Genomic DNA, 25979 nt, shown 5'->3' with positions numbered 1-25979 from the left:
GGGCAATTAGAATCATTGATTCTTTGTCTTGTCATAACTCAAGTAGTCTTCGAGATGAGAAGAATTGGTGGATAAGCATAAAACAGGCCCTTGATCCACTGAAGGAAAAATGAATCAAAATGAATTGCATTCTTTGCAGGTATTGGAGCAAAAAAGAGGAAATATTTTGTTTTGCAGGACTGCAAATAGGTCTATATGAGTGGTTCCCCAGAGCTAATACCACATGATGGAGGGACCATTCATGAAATTAAAAGAAACAACTTAGAGAATCCACTAAGGTATTGTCTTTGCCCAGAAGATACATGGCTCTGCTCATTTCCATATGTTTATTGCTTCTGTGAAAAGTTTCCTTGAGCCTATCCCTCTCCTTGTTTGTTTATATAAAACATTGATATCTTCTTGTCTGTCTGAATCTGCACTAACACTGAGGAGCACAGCAGCCTATGGGGCTGCAAAAAACGTCAGCATTCTCCTCCCTTTTCCCGCCTCAGCAGTGAAGGTCAGTGCGGCCCCCATCCTCTCTTCCCCCCCTTCTCTCTGCATGGCAGTAAAGAGCAGACTAGCCCGTAAGGTAATGAAAAGCATTAGCTTCCTTTGCTCTTTCCCAGCCCTAGCAGTGAAGATCAACACAGCCCATAGGGCCACGAAAAGTGTCGATTTCTTCTCCCTCTCCCAGCTTTGGCAATGGAAAGCAGCTCAGCCCGCAGGGCCTCATCGGGCTCCCCTCCCCCCCCCCCCTCCCCGCCCCAGCAGTGAGGAACAGTGCAGCCTGTAATATCTTAGGAAGCTTCGTCCTTCCTTCCTTTCGCCCCCACGGTGAGGAGCAGCTCATCCCACGGGGCCCAAGAAGCATTGACCTCCCTTCTCCTGCTCCAGCCCCCTCTTCACAGTTAGAAGTAGGTGCAGTGAACCTGGAGGCTAGAAGAAAGAGGAAGTCCTTTTAGTTACTGGTCTTTTAGAAGAATAGCTCTCACCAGATGAGATTTCATATTTTACTTTCATATTTCTGTACTATACCACTCTTGGTTACCCTCTTTTCACAAGGTCCAGAGTTAGTGGAGTCATGGTTTGGTCCAATGTATCAAAGACAAAGATCATGGAGATCTTGAACCCTCATCATGTCAGCACTTAGAGCAGAGTTTGAAAGGGATCTTTCCAGCCTTTGATAACTTGGAGGACATCGCAAAGAGTTATGAAAAAACCCTGTGAAAAAGATCTACTCTTTTTTTTTTTTTTTTTTTTTAAGCTTAGCAAAGGTAAGAAGAGAAAGTTATAAAGTATAAATGAAAAACTACCGACAAACAATGCAGCGGCATCTTTTTAAGAGAGCACGAAAATTTCCGTCAGATTGCTGAAGACGAAAAAAGACTGATAACACTCATGTGGCAATGGCAGTTCAGGGATCCCCGTGCATGCTCAGTAAAATGTTTCAGTCCTGCTGAGCTCAGGGAGAACATTTTTTCGTGTTGGTAACATTGAATGACGTCATCCACTTGTGTGACTACTTTCTTTCTGTTTGTCCATGGAGAAACCAGGAGTATCACATGTATGACAAGGAAGGTAGTTCTTCCACTCTAGGTGAGGCCTTTTCTAGACTACAGTGCCCCGTACATCAAGAACATCATGAAAAAACTAGAAAAAGTCCAGGGATGAAAAGGATGGGTGATCTAGATCATACAGCCTATTTAGTCTAGAGAAGAGAAGTGACATCAGGAAACGACATTTTCCACAGCGGGTCCCATCCAATGGAATGAGCTATCTGATTCTCTATATGGTCTAGATGGTATTGTTTTATTTTGAAAACAAATGAAGACATTGCTGTTCAGTGAGGCCTTCATATCGGGTTAGACTGATAAATGGTGATAGTCTTTAGGGCCAAAGTATGGTCATGTCATTTGCTCTTTTAATCTATTTTTAAACTTTGTATTTTTGTTTTGTTCCTGTATACATTGAACTCCACTTAGCATGGTAGCTCCGATTATAGTGGACAAAAAATTAATTAAATAAAGAAAGAAAGAAAGAAAGAAAGAAAGAAAGAAAGAAAGAAAGGTTGAAGGGTGACTGGATAACAGTCTTCAGACATATATAAAGGAGGTTTGCAAAGAAGATAATGATCCATTTTTCCTCTGTCTCCATGAGGACCAGGATGGGAAGTAGTCAACTTTAAACTGCAGCAGGAAGAGTTTGATAGACATTAGGAAGTAGGGATGTGAATCGTTTTTCTAACAAATTGAAATATCGTACGATATTTCTAAATTCGTTAATATATCGGGTAAAAAAAGAAATGATCACTTTTCCCCCTGAATTTTCATAAAAATAATTTTTCACTAAAAAAAAAAAAAAAGCGGGGATCCGCGGGAAAATCTCAGACGATCCCTAAAGCAGGAACGATCGGACACCCGATTCACATCCCTATTAGGAAGTATTTTATAACTGCAGGGGTGAAGCATGGGAGCAAGTTACCACCGGAGATGGTAGAATTATTCACACCTCTCTGATCACTAATAAATAGCTCTCTCTGTATTAGCTGGATTACAGATTAAAATGTTACATTGTATCTCAAAAACAAAAAATGTTTTTGGTTTAATTGCACAGATATGTTTTTATTGCCTTCTACAGCACGGATAATTACTGTTTGAGTTGGGAGCTGGTCTTTAAAAGTAATACAATACAGGCTTTACCGCACCGTTCCCGAAGTTTAATACTTAATGACTGAACTATTCCTTGCCATCTCCACTGGATTTATCTAGCGGAGATGATCCAGACCTTTGTTCCACTGCACTGCATGATGGTTTCGCTGCTCTAACTTGGTAGACAAGGGGGGGGGGAGGGGAGGGGGTGTTGAGGGAGGGGGAAGTTACAATGGCTTACTAAGACATGTGAGTTTTTTTGCCTGGAGAGGGTTACGTTTCCAGCCCTCCCAGACCGGTTCAAATGTATGTTTTCTGCCTTCAATCTACTAAATAAAAAATTGTTTAACGTAAAAGTAATACAAACAGTTTTTATTATATCCTATCACTTTCCAATTTTTATACCTGCTTTTTGATGGCCTTTCTTTTACCCTGTCAAAATTTATATTTATTGCTGTAGCCTCTATTCTATCTGCCCCTCTTCTCAGCAGCTTTTGTCCTCTCTTTTGATATCATGCGGATATGTGGTAGGATATCAGTTGCTGGGGGTTGTTTTCTGTCCCATCATGGAGCAGAGCAAACTTTGGAGTGACTATTATTCCTTATGGCACTATGAGCAGTACCTAGACACACCTATGTTATTTCTACCACCTCCTCTTCTACTGTGGTACTTTTATTTTAGGAATAAGCACAAATGTTATGCAGTAAAATTCTGCCCATAAATCAAGAAAAAAAAAATAGGAAGATCCAGGGGAATTCTACACAGCTGTATTGGTATTACATTGTCATTGGTAACGGGCAGAGTTTTACGTTTCCAGTATTTTTGCCCATCTCTACCAATTTTCAAATAACTTGATTTGAAACTTTTTAAAATACCAATGTCTTAGAGAGATTTGATCTTTTCTCAAATGGGGAATTCATACCAGATTTGGCATATATTAGGGATGTGAATCGTGTCCTCGATCGTCTTAACGATCGATTTCGGCTGGGAGGGGGAGGGGAATCGTATTGTTGCCGTTTGGGGGGGTAAAATATCGTGAAAAAATCATTAAAAATCGTTAAAAATCGAAAAAAACCGGCACATTAAAACCCCCTAAAACCCACCCCCGACCCTTTAAATTAATCCCCCACCCTCCCGAACCCCCCCCCAAATAACTTAAATAACCTGCGGGTCCAGCGGCGGTCCAGAACGGCAGCGGTCCGGAACGGGCTCCTGCTCCTGAATCTTGTCGTCTTCAGCCGGCGCCATTTTCCAAAATGGCGCCGAAAAATGGCGGCGGCCATAGACGAAAAAGATTGGACGGCAGGAGGTCCTTCCGGACCCCCGCTGGACTTTTGGCAAGTCTCGTGGGGGTCAGGAGGCCCCCCACAAGCTGGCCAAAAGTTCCTGGAGGTCCAGCGGGGGTCAGGGAGCGATTTCCCGCCGCGAATCGTTTCCGTACGGAAAATGGCGCCGGCAGGAGATCGACTGCAGGAGGTCGTTCAGCGAGGCGCCGGAAACCCTCGCTGAACGACCTCCTGCAGTCGATCTCCTGCCGGCGCCATTTTCCGTACGAAAACGATTCGCGGCGGGAAATCGCTCCCTGACCCCCGCTGGACCTCCAGGAACTTTTGGCCAGCTTGTGGGGGGCCTCCTGACCCCCACGAGACTTGCCAAAAGTCCAGCGGGGGTCCGGAAGGACCTCCTGCCGTCCAATCTTTTTCGTCTATGGCCGCCGCCATTTTTCGGCGCCATTTTGGAAATGGCGCCGGCTGAAGACGACAAGATTCAGGAGCAGGAGCCCGTTCCGGACCGCTGCCGTTCCGGACCGCCGCTGGACCCGCAGGTTATTTAAGTTATTGGGGGGGGGGTTCGGGAGGGTGGGGGATTTAATTTAAAGGGTCGGGGGTGGGTTTTTAGGGGGTTTTAGTGTGCCGGCTCACGATTCTAACGATTTATAACGATAAATCGTTAGAATCTGTATTGTATTGTGTTCCATAACGGTTTAAGACGATATTAAAATTATCGGACGATAATTTTAATCGTCCTAAAACGATTCACATCCCTGGCATATATCATGTCTGTAATACTAACCAGCTGGAAAGCACATACACCAGTCCTAAAGACCTGCTAAATGTTCTGTGAACAGTGACTGCGGCATGTCAGTGCCTCCAGAAGCCTCTGGACTCGGAAGCAAATCCATTATCTGTTATTTTGTGCACTGCAGCTTTTCTTACTCAAGTTCTCTCTCTCTTTCCTTCTCTGTTGTACAGCAGGCGTAATCATAGTTGGAAACTTGAACAGCTTAAGCCGCACAAGTGCAGCTATCCCTGCTGACTCCTACCAGATTGGCACCATCGCAGGCATCATTATCCTCGTGTTGGCTGTCCTTTTGCTGCTGGCACTATTTATCATTTACAGACACAAGCAGAAGGGGAAAGAAACAACCATGCCAGCTGTGACCTACACGCCAGCCCTGAGGGTCATCAATGCTGACTATACCCGCTCAGGTAAGGAGACTGAGACGGGAAAGGTTATCAGAGCTAAGTTATACAAACATCCTTCCTTAATATCTACAAAACTTTGATTCCGAGGAGGAGTTAACCCTCATTTGGAAGCATTTTACGTACCAAAATAAAAAAAAGTCCTGCAAAACTGAGAAAGTGGTCATGTTGGACTTACACCATTTTTTCTTTTACAAATAATTGACATGTAATTGTTCCTTTTTTTTTTTTTTTAATCATTCCAATTTTTGAAAACTCTCACACTATTGCATGGTTGTCTTCTTAAAACATGCTCTCACTTTTACAAATAAATGTTCTCCTATTTCTAAAATAAACATCTTCATATAACCCTGAAAATATAATTCTTGACAAAACCTGGCTTAGGGGATCCCATTGATACAAGGCTGAACAACAAGGCCAAGTTCCCTGTACATTCATGTGGGAACTTTTCCAGAACAATATGTAAATGATTTTTTGCACAGTATTAAGCTTTGATATAATTGAATAAGCCTGCCCCTATCCCCTTGCCGCTTGGTCAAAAAACATCAGTTAGAAAAGCAAGTTTGCTTACCGTAAAAGGTTTTTTCCATAGATAACAGAATGAATTAGCAATGATCTGTGGGTGAAGTCATGAGGTGGCATCGAACAGAACTGTCTCTCCAAGCTAATAGAGCTTTGAGTTCTACTGAGCATGTGTGGAAATTCCCACAGGGGCATTGCTTCAGTATCTCTTCAGTCTGTTCCAAAGCTAAGACAAGGATAGTCTGCTGTCCAGGGAGGAGGATGGGCATCTCATGACTAATAAAAGCTTTTAGAAAAATTTCATTACAAAAAAGATCTTTTACTATAGCAAATCTGAAGTTGTGGAATGAGCTTCCTGGGGGGTTAAGAGAATGCGATCTTTTGAAATTTCAAAGAGGGCTGAAAATGTGGCTGATGAGCAGCAGTTGTAGTTAGTGTCAGAAGAGGTTAATCTAGGTTGTTAGATGAAGTACATAGCAAATACACTCTCAACACTTTAATTATTTAAGTATTTTAATTGTTTGTGCAGATATTGTTCTATTCTGTTTTAGTTTTAGTTTAGCTGACCTGTATTATGATATTGATTGTGTATCGTTTAGAAAAATTCTTAATCGGGAACAGCAATTCATAAATGTTTTTTTAAAAATTAAATAAATTATCAAAGATGCCTCCTAGTTCCTTTTCCTCTATCATATCCCCCCTCAGCTGTCTCTTCTCCAAGCTGAGCAGCCTTAACCTCTGTAGCCTTTCCTCGTGGAGAGTTGTACCATCCCCTTTATCATGTTGGTCACCCTTCTCTGAACCTTCTCCAGTGCAGCTATATCTTTTTTGAGATGCAGCGACCAGAATTGGTACCTTTTGTACATATCAAATCTGTCTGAAAAGATGTTTATGAGTATGTGCTAAAATTTATATATATATATAAAGGAAAAACATACACATGTGAGTTTAGTGCAGGGGTGGAAAAATTATTTATTTTTTATATTTATAGGCCGCCTCTGTCAAAACTAGGCAGTGCACAGCATCACAACAAACTTACAGATTAAAACAGACAGTGTCACATTTGCAGTCTGAAAGAATACACTGCTTCAAATGAAATTTACAAAAATGTCTGCCTCTGATTTTAAAGGTTTTAGTACATGTAAAGTGCCATTCCTAGGGAAGCGAGTTCCATAGCATTGGAGCAGCCACTGAAAATGCTTTTTCCCATCTCTGAAAACTGAGCCTGACACATGGTGAGAATGGCCAGTCAGCCCCTCTAGTAAGATCGCAAAGATCATGTAGGATTATGGACATGGAGAATTGTTTTAAGCCATGGAAAAGAGTTGAGAGCCCGCAATTTTATGCACAAACATAATCACCTTTCAAGTTACTCATCACTAGATTGACAACCAGTGGAGATCAAACACTGAAGTAATGTGGCCCCACATGCAGTTGAGGGAAACTAGCCAAGTTGCAGAATTCTTCAAAAGCTGAAGGGCGTTTAATGCCAAAATAGGACATTGCAACATAAGTCTTGCTATAGTGGGTCAGAACAAGGGTTCATCAAACACACTATCCTGTTTCCATCAGTCGCCAAGCCAGGACACAATTACCTGGCAGGATCCCAAGGGGTGGATAGATTCCAAGCTGCTTATCCCAAGAATAAGCAGTAGGGATGTGAATCGTTTTTTGACGATTTAAAAAAATCGTCCGATATTTTTTAAGTTGTCAAAAATCGTTAGAGTGCGCAATACAATAGAAATTTCCCCGATTTATCGTGAAAAATCGTTAATGGGTTAGTGTCCACTAACGGGAGTTATTTGGGGGGAGGGTGGGAAAACCGGCACACCAAAACAACCCCTAAACCCACCCTGACCCTTTAAAACTAAACCCTTACCTTCCCCCACCCTCCCGAACGCCCCCAAAACATTTTACGAGTACCTGGTGGTCCAGTGGAAGCCCCGGGACCAATCTCCTGCTCTCGGGCCATCGGCGCCATTTTGGCTGCCAATAATAAAAATGGCGCCGATGGCCCAATAAAAAAAAAACCCACGACCCTTTAAAAATGACCCCTTTGCTTCCCCCACCCTCCTGAACCCCCCCAAAACTGTTTTAAAATTACCTGGTGGTCCAGTGGGAGCACGGGGAGTGATCTCCCGCTCTTGGGCCGTCGGCTGCCACTAATCAAAATGGCGCCGATGGCCCTTTGCCCTCCTGACCCCACAAGACTTGCCAAAAGTTCAGCGGGGGTCCGGGAGCGACCTCCTGCACTCAGACCGTCGTCTGCCAGTATTCAAAATGGCGCCGATAGCCTTTGCCCTTACTATGTCACAGGCACTACCGGTGCCATTGGTCAGCCCCGGTCACATGGAAGGAGCACAAGATGGCGCCGGCCATCCAGTGCTCCTACCATGTGACAGGATACAGCCAATGGCACGGATACCCTGTCACATGGTAAGGGCAAAGGGCCATCGACGCCATTTTGATTAGTGGCAGCCGATGGCCCTGGAGCGGGAGGACGGCCCGGAGCAGGAGATCACTCCTGGGACCCCCACTGGACCACCAGGTACCTGTAAAAGGTTTTTTGGGGGGTCAGGAGGGTGGGGGATTAGCTTTAAAGGGTCGGGGTGGGTTTTTTGTTTATCGGCTGGGGCGCAGCCGAAAAACAAAACTGCGATCGGGCCCGATGGAAAAAAACCCACATGTGAATCGGAACCGGAATCCGAACCGATTCCAGTTCCGATTCACATCTCTAATAAGCAGTGGATTTCTGCAACTCTACCTTAATAATTGTTAATGTCCACACCTTTTTTTTAGCCACAGTTACACTAATAGCTTTCACCAACATCCTCTGGCAATAAATTCCAGAGCTTAATGATGTGTTGAGTAAAAACATATTTTCTCTTATTAGTTTTAAATGTATTACCCAGTAACTTAATTGTCCCCTGGTCTTTGTACTTTTTGGAAGAGTAAACAACTGATTAACGTTTACTCATTCCATTCCACTCATTATTTTATAGACCTCTATCATATCTCCCCTCGGCCATCTCTTCTCTATGCTGAAGAGTCCTAACCTCTTTAGCCTTTCTTCATAGGGGAATTGTTCTATCCCCATTATCATCTTGGTTGCCCTTCTCTGCACCTTTTCGAATTCTGCTATATCTTTCTTGAGATGTGGTGACCAGAACTGAAAACAATACTCAAGATGAGATTGCACCATGGAGTGATACAGAGACATTACGATTTTCTCTGTTTTATTTTCCATTCTTTTCCTAATAATCCATAGCATTCTATTTGCTTTCTTGGCTGCTGCTGCTGCATACTGAGCACAAGACTTCAATATATTTTCAAGGATAACACCTAGATACTTTTCCTGAGTGGTGACTCCCAGTGTGGAACCTTGCATTCCCTACGTGCATCGCCTTAAACTTGTCCACATTAAATTTAATTTGCCATTCGCATGCCCAGTGTCCCAGTTTTGCAAGGTCCCCTTTCAATTTCTCACAATCCTCTTGTGATTTTACAACTTTGAGTAATTTTGTGTCATCAGCAAATTTGATCACTTCACTGGTTGTTCCCATTTCCAGGTTGTTTATAAATACATTAAAAAGCAGTGTTCCCAGAACACCTTTCTTCATTTGAAAAATTACCATTTAGCTCTATATGCTGTTTTCTGTTATTTAATCAGTTTGCAATCCACAACAGGACACTATCTCCTATCCCAACATTTTTTTATTTCCTAAGAAGTTTCATATGAGGGACTTGTCAAATGTTTTCTGGAAATCCAGATATATTATATCAACTGGCTCACCTTTATCCACGCTTATTTACATCCTCAAATAATGTAGCAGCTTGGTGAGGCAAGACTTCCCTTGGCTAAATCCATGTTGGCTTTGTCCCATTAAGCTATGTCTATCTATATGTTCAGCAATTTTGTTCTTTATGATAATTTCTACCATTTTGCCTTGCACAGATGCCAGACTCATTGGTCTGTAGTTTCCTGGATCGCTTCTTGATACCTTTTTTAAAATTGGTGTTTCATTGGCAACCTTCCAATTTTCAGGTATCATAGACAATTTTAATGATAGTTTACAAATTTCTAATAGCAAGTCTGCAATTTCAGTTTCAGTTCTTTCAGAACTATGGGACTTATGCCATCTAGTCCAGGTGATTTGCTACTCTTTAGTTTGCCAATTTGCCCTAGTACATTTTCCAGGTTCACAAAGATTTGTTCAGTTCCCCTGAATCATCACCTTTGAATATCATTTCTTGCTTGGTTTTCTCTCTTACATCTTCCTTAGTGAAGACCAAATCAAAGAATGTATTCTCTTTGCTATAGCTTTGTTATCCCTAAGTGCCCCTTTTTACCCCTTGATCATCTGACTCCCTTGCAGGCTTTTTACTTCAAATGTACCTCTATAAGCCTTTATTATGAGTTTTTGCTTCTATGACAAGCTTCTTTTCAAATTCTCTCTTTGTCTTCCTTATCAGTGCTGTGCATTTAACTTGCCAGTGCCTATAGGGGCGGATTTTAAGAGCCCTGCTCGCGTAAATCCGCCCAAAACCGGGCGGATTTACGCGAGCAGGGCCCTGCGTGCCGGTAAGCCTATTTTACATAGGCCTACCAGCGCGCGCAGAGCCCCGGGACTCGCGTAAGTCCCGGGGTTTTCGGAGGGGGCGTGTCGGGGGCGGGCCCGAACCGCGCGGTGTTTTCGGGGCGTGTTGGGAGCGTTCCGGGGGCGGGCCCGGGGGCGTGGCTACAGCCCGGGGGCGTGGCCGCGCCCTCCGGACCCGCCCCCAGGTCGCGTCCCGGCGCGCAGGAGGCCCGCTGACGCGCGGGGATTTACGCCTCCCTCTGGGAGGCGTAAATCCCCCGACAAAGGTAAGGAGGGGGATTAGACAGGGCCGGGCGGGGGGGGTTAGGTAGGGGAAGGGAGGGGAAGGTGAGGGGAGGGCAAAGGAAAGTTCCCTCCGAGGCCGCTCCGATTTCGGAGCGGCCTTGGAGGGAACGGGGGTAGGCTGCGCGGCTCGGCGCGCGCCGGCTATACGAAATCGATAGCCTTGCGCGCGCCGATCCAGGATTTTAGCGGATACGCGCGGCTCTGCGCGTATCTACTAAAATCCAGCGTACTTTTGTTTGCGCCTGGAGCGCAAACAAAAGTAGGCTATTCGCGCTCGTTTTAAAATCCGCCCCATATTGTTTACTGTTTTCTTCATTCAGATCCTTTTTCCTTTTCTTGAAAGATGTTCTTTAAGCTATTAAAGCCTTTCTCACCTTACCTTTTAACCATGCCGACAGGCGTTTAGCTTTCCTTCCACCTCTCCTAATGCATGAAATACATCTGGTCTGAGCCTCCTAGATGGTATTTTTAAACAACTCCATACCCAATCTAAACTCTTAACCTTTGCAGTTGTACCTTTCGGTTTTTTCCTAACCATTTCCCTCATTTTATCATAGTTATCTTTTTGAAAGTTAATTGCTGTCACAATAGATTTCTTTAGTGTCTTCCTTCCAGTTAAGTCAAATTTGATCATGTTGTGATTACTATTGCCAAGTGGTTCCAACATTGTTACCTCTCACACCAAATCCTGTATTTCACCAAGGACTAGGTCTAAAATAGTTTCCCCTCATGTTGGTCCATAAAACAGTAATTTATTTCATTCAAGAACTTTATCTCTCTAGCATGTCCCGAGGTGACATTCACCCAGCCAATACTGGGGTGATTGAAATTCCTCAGTATTACTGTGCTACTGATTTTGCTATCCTCCCTAATTTCTTTAAGCATTTCATTGTCTGATATTCATTCTGGCCAGATGGATGGTAATATACCCTCACTGCTATTTTTTTCCCCCTTTTCACCTGGAATTTCTATCCATAAAGATTCAACATTGCATTTTGTTTTCTGCAGAGCTTTTATTCTGTTAGAACTTTATATTAAAGAGGGCATGAGTCAATCTTCCACTAATTTGATCCATCCTTTCATTTCGATATAATGTGTACCCTAGTACACATTATATCGAATGTCGGATGTTTGTAAGACAGGAAAGGCCTTCTGTTAGATGCGTGTAGCTCAGCTGAAGTAGATAGTGAATGGAATGGTTCCTTGATCTGGGATACAGTTTTTTGCAGCTTTTCTCGAAAAGGTTGTTGCCTATACACGATAGGCCAGGTAGTTTTTTGTGAACGTCTTTCCTTATATTGCAGGCCCTGAGCCATGCCATGCGATGTGCTCCAATGGACACAGCAGGTGTTTATATTGTGATATCAAAAGACTCATACACTGAACAAAGAAGGTATCAGATACCTTCCTCCAAATCAGAGTGAAGCAGGTGAAATTTGTTCACCTGTTTCTGAGCAGATGAAGTTTTAAATTTTGAACAGTCATAAATGTATTGAACCATGTAAAAATTAGTGTTGTGAGATTCTTGCTGTGAACATGGAGACTTGGAATTACCCATTCCCCAAATCATCAAGGGTACAGTGATCTTTTACCAGAGCAGTGTTGGAATGAAAGCAGGTCTTGGCCTTTTTCATGGCTGAATCCACCATCACAGAGTTATGTTGGAATTCTACTACTTTGTAATCCAGTGATTTCTTCATTTTGACCTTAAGATCTAGTTTTTGGGCATCTGTCATGCCCAATTAAAGAGTTTCCCACATCTTCATGAGGACAACATCCAATTCTGCATGTGATGACAGGGTGGACGGTTCTGCTGGAATGTCAAGGATGTTTAATAATCTCATAACCTCTGTCCTGGGGTCTGGGTCCTTATGTATGTCTACTTTGAGTTCTATACTCATCTTTTCCATACATTTGGAAGACATATGATCCGGAAGCCCCATAAGTGGGTCAGAAGGGATGCCCATGGAGCTGCCGGAGGACTCCCCTGGAGAGTGAACACTGAACCAAGAGAATTGTGGCAAGCGGAGAGGGCTGACATTTCTTGAAGGAATTGAAGTAGGTGGAAGTCGTTCACTGGAAGCAGATCTTCTGCGCCCTGAAGATGATGATGTTGGTAATGGCGGTGCTCCTGGCATTACTTTCTGAGGCAAAAAAGGAATGATTAGGTAGGCCAGTGGAAAAGTCAGTTGTCCCAGTTCTCATACAAAGGAGGCAAAAAACCTCCTGTACTATGTTTGAAATTTTTTCCATTGTCTGTTAAGATCTCTGGGCTGGTGTCAGTGGTGGGGCATCTTCTTCAGATACTAGAACAGATTTATGTTCTATTACTCATGGAAGATTGGATGGTAATGGAAGGATAGAGCATATGGGATCTGGAGAGTATAGGTGGAGATCTTGGGTCAATAGTTGGGAGACTAGTAAGGCTCTGGTGATAGGTGGTGAGAATTGTGGCTTAGCTCTTGCTAGCGAAACATTGTAGGCTGCATATAGTTGCACAGGCAAGATTTCCTGTGCATAATGTTCTCCTGGGCAGAGTGGCAGAACTGGAAAAATTGATCTCTCTCTCTTTTGACATCATAGAGGCTGAAGAGCGAGGTGATAAAGGAGAGAGGTTTGGATATGTTCTGATATGGAATATGGATATGGAATTCTTCCAGTTCCGAGTGTGTTGACTCAGCAGTGACTTGCATCAATGCTTGCGTAGAGTCTGATGTTCAATACGTCAAGTGATTTTCTACAGTGTGTGTCGATTTTGATAGGAGATGCATTGATTGCATCAGTGTGATCTGCAATCTGAAATGCTTTAATTGCTTCGATGTCTAATGAGGCGGTGGCTTCAGGTCATCTAACTTTAAAGTCCTCAATACATCATATGTCAGTTTTTCCAATGGAACATGCATCAAGTGAGTCAGTGCATTGTGCTTTGATCACATTGATGCATGATGTGTCAAGCACATCAATGCACCCTGCGTCAAGTGATGGTCCAATAGAGTCTGGTTCAGTGATTTCCTCAATGCAGCGATACACTTTGGGGATTTTGACAGTTACTATAATGATTGCTTTGATGGTTCCAATGCATATTTGATCTTTTCTTGATGCTGAATCAATTATTTAATCTTTTTAGACTGCACTGGGGCTGACTGTACCAAGTGTGTCAAGGAGTCATGATGCTTTGCCTTGAAAGGCACTCTGACTAACTTCATGGACTTTGGCCATTTTGGGCTCAGTGTACCTCTGGCATCCAGTCTGGGTCCTCCCGGTAAGATGAAGTTGCTCTGCTTCAGCTGCTATTTAAGGAAGGGAAGGAGTGATGACTCCTAGAAGCTGACCTGCTTCTACTCCTGGCCCTTAAGCTGGTTATCTTGGCTGCTATCCAAGACATCTGATTACATGCTGGACAGTTCAACTAGTCATGGTCATGACCCAGGAAGAGGTAGCATAGTTTGCGGCCATCAGTAATGGACATTATTTGGCCACAAGAGCAAGCTGTGAAGTCACTTATAGTTTTCTTCGCAGCCATTGGGAAAGTTCCAGAAGTTCCTCATAGATCTTACCTGTCCTTTTATCTGAGTTCTTTTTCCTTTTATGTTTTTTTGTAAGAAACAAAAATAGCACGGAAAAGTCTTTTGAGGATCGCTGGAATCAGCAAGATAGAAAAGATAAGGAGAAACATTTTTGAGAGAGAGACAGATAGTCTGTTTTTCATTCTCATAGACAACCTGAGGAGACTCTTGAGGTAATGCCCGCATGGGAACTCCTGCACATGCTCAGTAGAGCTCAAAGTTCTACTAGCTTGAACAGACAGTTCCGTTTAGTGTTGCCTGATGAAGTCGCCCAAAGATCATGGCTAATTCAGCTCTGCTTATCGACAGAAAATAATAGGTAGTCTGCATTTTTACTTTTATATTTTCTTACCACTAGTTGAAAGCAATATTCTATTAATCATTGCTTTTCCCCCATCTTTTTTTTTCAGACACCATTCCTCACAGTAATGGCGGAAATGCAAATAGTCATTATTTTTCCAACCCCAGTTATCACACCCTCACTCAGTGTACAACTGGATCGCATGTCAACATGGACAGGATTGTCCAAGCAAAGGTAAATAATAAAAATATCTGTATTTGTGTATAGGGAAAGGTTATATATAGCATAGGAGTCAACTTTTCAAAACAACTGGAGGTGCTAACTCAGTACAAATTACCCCTCCCTGGCAGTGAAGGAGTTTGCTCAGTACTAATGTACCCTATGATATGTAGATCATCTTGAAAAATGAACTAACACAGTGAATTAGAAAAATGTACAGCCAGAAGATATTCAGAGAGTTTGGTAAAAAAGAATTGTATCCTTTGATTCTTTATATAAAAAATCTGACTCAGAGGACTTGTGTACCTTACAAAATATGAATAAACCCGTTTCATGTGCTTTTTAGGCCAGACCCCTCTTGCAACTGCATAATATATTATCATCATTACAGCATGCAGGACCCTCAATAACCTCTTTTAGATATGCAGATCCATCCTCCTGACATCAACAATATCTGAAACTGATTAGTGAAAATGCCCTGAGCTAATTTTAACCATGGTATCTACTTAATTAATAGACCTCAATAACATTACTCTCTAAAATATCAAGTAGGTGTAGTCTATCGGCTGAGATCCAAGGGCAGTTTCTGAGCTATGTGCTGCAGATGGTCCTTTCTTGGCCTTTTGGATGAGTCTGAGATCTTGTACATTATGGGGATTAATGCCCTGCCACCCAGACCCATAGGGAACACAATGACCAAAGAAGAGGGTTTAAACCACCTGCTTAAAAAAAATCAGGTCAAACAAAGAGTAAGAAACTAAAACACTTGTCCATGCTTTGATCACTACAACGCATCATTTAAATATTTTATTTATTTACTATTTGATATTCCACAATGCCATATACATCAAAGCAGGTTAAAATAAGTCATCAATATATAATAAAATACCAAACCAACCTCAACCCCATATCCAACCCTCACCAAGAATATCCACTCTAAAACAACTTCAATCTCACCACAATTAATACTCCCTCTATTCTGGTTCTATTAACACCTTCATGCTCCACAACGAAATCTGAGTTCAGCAGGCAAGGGACTATTAACGATCCAGTCTCCTAAATTGGCACATTTAAACTCAGTAAGAGAGAGAGCATTATTTAAACTCAGTAAGAGAGAGAGCATTAGCAGGACCAGGGTTATGGAATGCACTACCATCCAAATTAAGGCTAGAAGTTAACTTGCAGACATTTAAAAAGAAATTGAAAACATGGCTATTCCTGCAAGCATTTACGTGATGGGTTTTGTTTCAATGAAAGTATTTTAGTATAGTTTTATTTGTTTTAATAATATCTTTTATAATGGTCTTGGTTTATTGTTTTATTCTTTTTTAGATTATATTTGATATTTTATTTACAATGCCTGTTTAATTTTATCATTTTTCTTATGTATATTTTATCTGTTATTGTTTGTATACATGCTGTAAACCGGTATGAAGCCACCATGAATATCGGTATATAGAAATAAATAAACACCACACATCATAAGCTCCAAGTAAATTAAAACAAAATAACTCAAGCAACCCAGCCTCCCACCCACACCAACACAGACCGCTGCCAAATGTCCAAGCTAAGCTCTAGCTAGAAGTAAAAGCCAGGGTCACAGGCACTCATCCAGGCTGCTCCCATGATTTAGGGTTCCAGTGCATGAAATTCAAATTTGCGTTTCCTGTCTGAGGAGCCAGCTAGGATAGGCAATACCAGGGAAATGACAAGCTAGGTCAGGAGTGTGAAATTCCAGTCCTCAAGGGTCACCAACTTGTTAGGTTTTTAGGCTATACCTAATGAATATGCATGAGATAGATTTACAAGCACAGAGCCTTAAATGTATGTAAATATGTCTCATGCATATTTATTAGGGATATGCTGAAAATCCAACCAGCTTGTGGCCCTCAAGGGCTGGAATATTCCACACTGAGCTAGATTCTAGAGATGTGAATCGTTTTTTGTGTTCGTGTCGATCTTCGTTTTTCGGCCGCCGAAGGAAATGTTGTTTTTTCGCGGTTCGGGTTTTTTTTTCACGAAAAAACTTTTTTTGAGTTAGTGCGCGCTAACAAAAAACATTAGATTTTGTTACTTTTTGTTAGTTTTTGTTAGCGCGTGCTAATGGGAGTTAGCATGTACTAACTCCCGTTAGTGCGCACTAACCCCCATTAGTGCGCACTAACCCGAAAAATGATTTTTCGCGAAAAAACGGCAAAATCCCGATCGTTTTTCGGGCTCCCGAAACATGCTGAATTGGACAATTTCATTGAAATTTTGCAATTTGGCAAAAATGAATGCACATCTTAGATTCTGAAATGGGAAGGAAGATGATTGTTCATAATGTGATGATCCCTGCCAGCTAAAAGAGACTTCATTCCAGTCCTCCTGGCTGAGAACTGAATCATCTGGGCATGCCATCTAGGGTAGGGATGTATACAGAGAAAATAAAGAATAAAAAATAACAACATTTACATAACTATCTCTATAGGAATCAATGGGGAAACATAGATGAAAAATAGCAATCTTTAATTAACTGTGCAGCATAATTTTATATATCTAGGGAAAAACAAAGAATGTTAAACAGCATTCAGGGAAGTGTCTGATGCTGAAACCAGAAAAAAAAAAAGCTCTTATACACACTGGGGCCAATTTTAAATCCTTCGCACGTGGGGTACATTTGTGCGCGCTACCCGGTGCGCACAAATGTACACCTGATTTTATAACATGCGCGCGCTGCCGCGCGCATGTTATAAAATCCAGGGTCAGCGCGCGCAAGGGGGTGCACCTTGTGCGTGCTGAGCCCAAGGGGAGCCCCAATGGCTTTCCCCGTTCCCTCCAAGGCTGCCCCCCCACCGTTCCCTCCCTTCCCCTATCTAACCCACCCCCCAGCCCTACCTAAATCCCCCCTCCTGCCTTATTCCACGGAGTTACGCACACTGGCCAGCTGCCTGCCGCTGTGCCGGAGGACTCGGGACCGTCCCCGGACTGCCGCCCCCCCCGGGATATAAAAGTGTGCTTATAGTTATAAAGAACTTTCACATCATAAAATTGCCATACTGGGTCAGACCAAAGGTCCATCAAGCCCAATATCCTGTTTTCAACAGTTACAAATCCCTAGGTAGACTTATATGGTGCTTTTCTGAGTCAGTACTACTATAATAATAAATATGGAATTAACAGTCAAGGCTTAATGGGGACACCTATTATCATTAAGTATGTGCATATGCTAGCACCAATGCACAAAACACGACAAATAAGTACAATTCATTTCATTTGGGGACCCCGAAATGAATCAAGGACCCCACCAAATAAAACAAGCCTTATTCGTTGCATTAGTATTAAATATATGCCAGGGCCTTACCTAGGGCATAGGCCGAGGCCCAAAGCAGTGGTCATGGCTAGGCCATAGTGCGATGCTGGGGTCTTGGCCTAAGCCCAGATGACACTGGGGCCTCGGGTGAGACTGAGCCCTTTCCCTGAATAATCACGTACCTGATTCGTCAGGAATCTGCAGAAGCATTCAGGCCAGCTCCTGACACCGGGGCCTCAACCCCGACCCAGGCCCGAGGTCAGGGCCTGGCCTGAAGGCCAGATCTCCACACCTGGGCCTGGGTCCAGGCCCAACATTGTAGCTTGACCTGGAGACTGTGTCCCGACACCAGGGCCTCGAACCAGACCCAGGCTTGACGCCAGGGCCAAGAGGCCGGGTTCTGACACCTGGGCCTGGCCTGGAGGCCGGGTCACGACACCTGGGCTAGCACCAAAGCCTGGGCCTAGGGTATGGCATTGCTGTACAGTGCCATACATCAAAACGGTGCCGTCCGCAGGGGTGAATGCCCGGAGTTAATTAATTCCGATGCGACTCCAACAGATGGTGTCAGTTGAAAAAGAAAAGAAGAAAGAAGAGGACATCATCAGAGCTGCTCCAAGGCCTGGGCCAGGCCCCGGTATCGGGCTTAGGTCTGGGGAGGTGCCCTGGTGTCAGGAACTGGCCCACTTTCCACACAACACAATGCACAAGAACTCTTTTTCTCCAATACATAGGCAGTAGCATTCCATCCAAAGGATCAAAAATACATATGAATACACCCCCTCCCCTGATGGAAATGCAGCTGGAAAAGGTAGCCCTTCCTTTTGAAGAAATTTGGAATCTTGCTATCAAAGCTGACTCCAAGTTGTCTTGAAAAGCCCAAATTAAAGCTGTGGCAAACATGGCATTTTGTTAGGTGAAGTTCATTCACAGATTGATGCCTCTTTTGTCTTATGATGATCTGAGAATGGTTCTGTAAACAACTGTACTTTCATATATTGATTACTGTAAGTTATTTTATTTGAGGCTTCCAGGCTAATACATGTGTTACAATTTATTCAGAATGGTGCTGCCTGTCTTGTTGCTGGTTGTTCATATCAGAATCATAAAATGCCTATTCTGAAAGATTTACACTGGTTACCTACTGCTTGGTGCATACAACTTATGTCATCTTGATTTTTAAGGCCCAGGTGGGTGGGAGATGAACCTAGTTATTTTAAATACATTTTAACTGAGTATTTTCCTAGCCAACTGTTACAGTCCTCCTGCCAGTCCTTTAGCTGAGACTTGTTCTTCAGTATTTGTGGTTGCTGGCTCCATTTTGTGGAACTTGGTAGGGAGCAGTGTCAGCAGGCCTGTTGGTCTCCATCTCCATCAGCTGGGTGGTGGCTTTTCCCCAGCCAACTCATTAGGAATATTAAAGGGTTTTCCCATTCATTGGCACTCAATGTTAACTACATTAACCATGTTATACCTGCCTAAGGCTTAATTTCTGAAATTCACTTTGAGATCAAACCTGGCAAAAAGTGGAATATCAAATGTTCATAAATGAATAAACAAGCTTGTTCCCCTTAGAATTATGATTGGACAACATTAGCTGGCTTTCCAAAAAAAGGTGAAGGCATATTTTGTTTAAGCTTTTCCAAAGGATTAAAATTATTAACTAGTGGAAATACTGCCGATTGTTTTTATTTTTGTGTTATTCTAGGGATGGCATTTACTTTGTGGGTGGCATTTTGTTTTGTTTTTTTATTATTCCTGGTATAATTGTAATAAGATGTGTGTTTAAGGGGTAGTGGTGCTATGTATTTTATATTGTTGTTTAACAGGTGAATTTTCAAAGGAATTTTGTATGTAAATGTAACATCTATTATAGCAATTTTCAAAAGCCATTTACTTGGGTTAAGTCCACTTAATGAGGGTAAAACCTATTAAGATTTCAATGGCATATATTGTAGCAATTTTCCAAAGCCCATTTATACATGTAAAACCCAGTGTTAAGCATGTAAATGCTTTTGAAAATCAGACCCTTTGTGTATTCATTGTAAGCCACTGAGGTTAATAATGTTGGGATCAGCAAAATATTAATGTTTAAAAAACAAACATGTACTCACACAGGGAGTGCTGTACTATTTGATGTACATCATGACAAAACCGAGGAGACTTAGCTATCAGATTCATCATTTTACATTCTCCTAGGACAGGCAGGATGGTGGTCCTCACATATGGGTGACATTATCAGATGGATGCCAGCACAGAAAACTTCTGTCAAAGTTTCTAGAACTTTGACTAGGCATACTGAGCATGCACAGCATGCCACTATCCACATGTCCACATGGGGTTCCTCTTCAGTCTCTTCTTTTCCGCAGAGCTATTGTCTCGTGGATGTGAAGCTTGCACTTTTTTCTTTCGGAAACTATATTTTTTAGTTCATTTGTCATTCTTTTCCCATGCCAGGTCCCTCAATCCTTTCCTGGCTCCAGTTAAAGGCGATGCAGTAAGTACCTCGTTCTTTGCAGTCAATTACCAATGGTACTGTCTCCTGGTGGCCACCGGCCATCGATGCTCGGCAGTTGCTTTTTTCCATGGCGTTCTCTGGGTTCTGCTGCTGCCCCCAGTGTCCCCAGACCATGTCCATTACAGACTCCCACGAGGTCTGCATTCTGTGCCTGGGGGCCTCGCACGATGTTTGCGGCTTTCTTTTGTGCTCAAATGACCCCCAAGGGTCGACAAGAAAGCCTGGACAAGATAGACAAGTTGTTTGGCGCCAAGAAGTCTAAACCCTCGACATTGGTGTCTAGGACATTGACACTCCGTGGTAAAGAGGACCCTGGAGGTACTGGCCCCATCTTGTCCTCTCCCTTGCCAAGTTCCCAGCTGGAAGTAGGTGCTGGGGATTAGCCTGTGTCTATTCCTTCCCTCTCTATGTCTGGATCGTCGCCATCATCCTTGGCACTGGGGAAAGACTAGGCTGAGCATCGGGAGAAATCAAGGAAGCACAGTCATCGGTCACCTTCCTCTCATGGCTCCAAGCTCAGAAAGGCACCGGCATCATCTGCAATGCCACGAGGCATAGATGCCCATCGAAGCTGAGGGTCCGAGGTGGTACCCATCTATATCAGTGCCAGTCACTGGTTCCCCTCAGGGCTCCGAGGGGAACCAGGTTTCTCCTCCTCCTCCTCCTCAAGCTGTACTGTCATCGACAGTATTCGAGGAGGAGTTGGAGTGCAGAGTGCGGTTGGTGGTGGGGCAAGCCCTGCAGGGCATTAAGCCTCCAACCCCCTCGGGGCCTCTGCTGCCACCATAGCCTGCGCCATTGCTGGAGTGTTTGGATCTGCTCCTCGGTGCACTGCCGAAGCAACCCATGCCCTGATGCCTTGGGAGCCCTCGCTGCCACAGGGGGCACCGGTGAGGCTGCAATCGGAGACCATCCCCATCGCAGATTCCTCTGATGAGGAAGGGCCATTGGCTCTGGTGGTACGTCCCCCCTGACCGGTTCTGCAGCCGCCAAGCCTTGAGTTACCGGGTTCTTTGATGCTGTAGATGCCTCCGGGGCCATCGGTGCCTTTAGTACCTGTGGGACTCTCGGTGCCCCTGATGCCCTGGCCCAGGGTCGTACTCCATGCTCCCCCCAGGTGTTGCCAGGGAGCAAGGCTGATGCCCCTTACAACCCATGGGAAGATGAACCTTCTGTCTCTTCCTCTGAGGAACTGCTTTCTGAACCCTCTCTTCCAGAGGAGAGACCCAATCCCCTCCAGAGGACCTGACATTCACAGACTTTGTACGAGCAATGGTGGAGTTGGTCCCCATCCAGCTTCTAACTAAGGAAGACTCCAGGCACAAGATGCTGGAGATCCTTCAGTTCATGGACACTCCTAAGGAAGTAGTTGTAGTCCCAGTTCATGAGATATTCAAGGACTTGGTCGTCTGGCTTTAGGAGCATGCAATCTCGGTCCCTCTGGTAAATAGGAAGACCGATACGGTGTATCTTGTGCAACCATCTACCAGGTTTGAGTGGCACCACCTCCTGCACCAGTCTGTGGTGGTGGAGTCAGCCCTTAAGAAAGCGAAGAGATCTCACACCTATATCTCGGCTCCGCCAGGCCATGAACACAAGGCCCTAGATGCCCTGGGCTGCAAGGTTTTCCAGGGCTCTATGTTGGTAGCCCGCATTGCCTGCTAGCAATTATAAATGAGCCAATATTCCAGGAACCTCTGGAAGCAGGTTCAGGAATTGGTAGACTGCCTCCCTCATCAATTCCAGGAAGACTTCCTGAAGGTTGTGCAGCAGGGATTGGAATTCGACAAACAAAGTTAGGTCTGCATATGATGTCTTTGACACAGCGGCAAGGGTAGCCTTGGCAGGAATTGGGGCTTGTTGTATGGCTTGGCTATGGGCCTCTGATCTCCAACCTAAGTGCAAGACCATATTGTTGACCTGCCTTGTACTGGAGAGAATCTCTTTGGTGACAAAATCAAGGAGACAGTAGCACAACTCAAAGATCATCATGAGACCCTGCAGCATCCCTTGGCTAGCACCTCGGACCCACAATCCTTGGGCAAAAAATCCTCAAGGCAGGGACCTCGATGCCCTTTATACTGGCTGAGGAAGTACTATCCTCCTGCAGGTAGGGCACAGTCTCAATGGGCTGGACTGAGGTCTCGTCCTAGGCAACCATGTGTCCCCAGAGCTCAGCCACTGCCTCGGCAGACTTCTGCTTCGGGCTTTTGACTAGCTGTGAAGGAGCCCAAGCTGGTTGCCAGTGCAGCCGATGGTGGACCTACCAGTCAGAGGTTGGCTCTCGTCCTTTGCAAACCATTGGACAACAGTCATCTCAGATTATTAGGTCCTTCCATCATCCGCCAGGGGTACAGGTTGCATTTCTAGCAGATCCCTCCAGACTCTCCCCGTGCCTCTCTTGGGGGTCTTCAGGGCATCAGAAAATACTTCAAAGGAGCTCTCCACCCTCATAATGGCCAGGGCGGTTGAACACGTTCCTCCCGGTCAGAGGGGAAGCGGCTTCTACTCCAAGTATTTCCTCATCCCAAAGAGGATGGGAGGCCTTCATCTGATTTTGGACTTAAGGACCTTGAACAAATTCTTCATGCGGGAGAAGTTGAAGATGGTTTCGCTGGGTGCCCTTATTCCTCTCCTGAGCAGGGGAGACTAGCTTGCTCCCTCGATCTACAAGATGCCTGTGCTCACATATGGATTGTCCACGCCCACCAGCAGTACTTCCGGTTTGTGGTGGGTGAACACCATTTCCAGTACAAGGTGCTGCCCTTCAGTCTGGCTTCGGCACCCTGTGTTTTCACAAAGTGCCTTGTGGCAGTGGTTGCGTATCTGAGGAAGCAGCAAGTATAGGTCTTTCCCTACCTGGATGATGGATCAAGGGTGTCTCCAGGCAGGGAGTGCTACAGTCCTTACAAGCCACCATTCGGATCTTGGAGACGGGGTTTCTAAACAATTACCCCAAGTCCCAGCTGGTCCCGTCCCCACATCTGAACTTTATAGATCCTAGGATTGATATGACTCAGGCTCGGGCATTAGCTTGGCGTCTTTGGTGGAAGTGATCTCTTGGAGACGCCAGATCTCTGTGCACAGAATGTTACGTATGCTAGGTCAAATGACCGTGACCGTCCATGTCACTCTCTTTGCTTGCCTTCACGTGCGCAGGGCGCAGTGGACCCTACGGTCTCAGTGGTGCCAGGCCACTCAGGACCTTCAGGCGTGCATTTGAGTCACTCCACCGCTTCAGGACTCCCTGTTGTGGTGGGTGGCTGTTCCCAACCTAGAGGTGGGGTTCCCATTCCAGGTTTCCCCCACTCAAGTTGTACTCACCACAGATGCCTCCCACCTGGGTTGGGGGGCACAAGTGGGACATTTTCACACCCAGGGTCACTGGTCAGCTCAGGAGGAGAGGTGTCAGATCAGAGGTGCCTAGAACTACGGGCGATCCGGTATGCCCTTTGGATGTTTCGGGATCTACTGGCTCGCAAGCTCATGCTTGTCCAGACTGACAATCATGTGGTACCTCAACTAGCAGGGAAGAATGGTATCATTTTTCCTTTGTCAGGAGGCAGTCTAGATCTGGTCATGGGCTCTGTCCCAGAACATCCTTATTCAAGTCAGGTATCTGCCAGGAAAGGAGAATGTGCTGGCAGACAGCCTAAGTCGTTCCTTCTGGCCGCACAAGTGGTCTCCGAAGGAGGAGGTAGCGGACCGAATCTTCCATCTTTGGGGAACTCTGGACATGGACCACTTTGCTTTCCCTTGCAACAAGAAAGTAGGCTGTTTCTGCTCCCTGGCCAGGGGGAATTGCAGAATGGTGTTGAATGCCGTTGCCCATAACTGGGGCATGGGCCTCTTGTACACCTGTCCTCCGCTTCCCCTGGTGTCCAAGATGCTCCTGAAGCTCCAGCAGGACCAGGGGACCATGATTCTCATCGCACCTTATTGGCCCCGGCAGATCTGGTTTCCACTCCTGGAGGGAAAGATCCTGCAGGAACCAATCAGTCTGGTAACGTGATCGGATCTCCTGATGCAAGTTCAGGGAGCCATTCCAACCTCTAGGCCTTGTCCCTGTGGGTCACTAGTCTCATAGATATTTGATGTTTGGTTTACAGATAAAAGCTGTACATGTAGGGACCATTATTTTCAGGGTTTTTAAAAATTTTACTCATGAATTTGTCAGTGTTTATTACAACAAGAAGAAAAATGTGAGAAAGCAGTGGAAAGACTAATCATTTTTCAAGGTCAATATCATTTTGTTCTAGTTGTAATCAATTCTGATAAATTCCTGGAAAAATAAAATAAAAATTGAAAATAACGAACCCCCTATGTATTTTTAAAAGTGATAATTGCATGTTGAAAATATGTGGAGAGTATGCAACAGAGAATAGAGCTAGTATGAATGCAAATAGAATTAGGAGGTCGTTCAGCGGCGGTCCGGAACCCCCGCTGAACGACCTCCTGCAGTCGATCTCCTGCCGGCACCATTTTCCGTACGAAAACGATTTGCGGCAAGAAATCGCTCCCGGAACCCCGCTGGACTCCCAGGAAACTTTTGGCCAGCTTGGGGGGGCCTCCTGACCCCCACAAGACTTGCCAAAAGTCCAGCGGGGGTCCGGAACGACCTCCTCCGTCGAATCGGTTTTGTCTATGGCCGCCGCCATTTTGCGGTGGCCATTTTGAAAAATGGCGCCGGCTGAAGACAACACGATTCTATTGAGGGGACCGTTCCAGACCGCCACCGTTCTGGACCACCGCCGGATCCCCAGGTAATTTAAAGCATTTGGGGGGGGGTTCGGGAGGGTGGGGGATTTAATTTAAAGGGTCGGGGTGGGTTTTAGGGGGGTTTAGTGTGCCGGCTCACGATTTTAACGATTTTTCACGATAGTTTACACACCCAAACGGCAACAATACGATTCCCTCCCCCTCCCAGCCGAAATCGATCGTTAAGACGATCGAGGACACGATTCACATCTCTAGAATTTATTAGTTGAAGTGCCTTAAACTGTATTTTGTTTCTTTGTTCTAGCAGGCAAAAAACAACCAATTTTTTGTGAACCTTAAGAATGTGGATCCTGGAAAGGGAGGGACTCTTGCAGACTGTACTGGAACACTGCCTGCAGACTGGAAGCATGGAGGCTACCTGAATGACCTTGGTAAAAAAAATTAAAAAATAAATAAATAATTATTGCAAATCCTTTTAGACCTATGGCCATGAAAGTAATGTGCATTTAGAATTAAAATGCATTTATAGGCTAATTATAACTGGGAATTTGTAGCTTTTGATGCCAAACAGATTACTGATCTACAGTTAAAAGAAGAATATTATTCTGGAAAGAATATTTTACTAAACTGCCATCTGTGAACTATTTAATGCAGTAGTCCATACTGGCTGAATATTTTGTCTACAGCTGTAGTTTGGACTGCTTTCCTTAAGGTTTACAGTACCACCTTGTAACAGTGAATATTTACATATTTTATTGTTAAGGCAACTGTGAATAATATACATTTCACAGTTTGTAATTTCATCCTGCCCCCCCCCCCCCCCCTTCTCATCCCTTTACTGACTT

General features: G+C 44.4%; 1 protein-coding gene across 3 annotated transcripts in view; it reads left to right on the top strand.

Annotated features, from left to right (window-relative positions):
* MEGF10 (multiple EGF like domains 10) overlaps positions 1-25979 on the top strand; it is a 419721-nt gene that overhangs the window by 375888 nt on the left and 17854 nt on the right. For all 3 annotated transcript variants that reach the window (XM_029619232.1, XM_029619240.1, XM_029619250.1), the window contains 3 exons: positions 4884-5120; positions 14496-14620; positions 25439-25565. In XM_029619232.1, the coding sequence (XP_029475092.1) occupies positions 4884-5120; positions 14496-14620; positions 25439-25565 (489 nt within the window). The remainder of the gene's footprint in view (positions 1-4883; positions 5121-14495; positions 14621-25438; positions 25566-25979) is intronic.

This window comes from Rhinatrema bivittatum, chromosome 1 (assembly GCF_901001135.1).
Source record: "Rhinatrema bivittatum chromosome 1, aRhiBiv1.1, whole genome shotgun sequence".
Taxonomy (NCBI): Eukaryota; Metazoa; Chordata; class Amphibia; order Gymnophiona; family Rhinatrematidae; genus Rhinatrema; species Rhinatrema bivittatum.
Note: the sequence above shows the minus strand (reverse complement) of the source record. Positions and strands in the feature narration are given on the sequence as shown.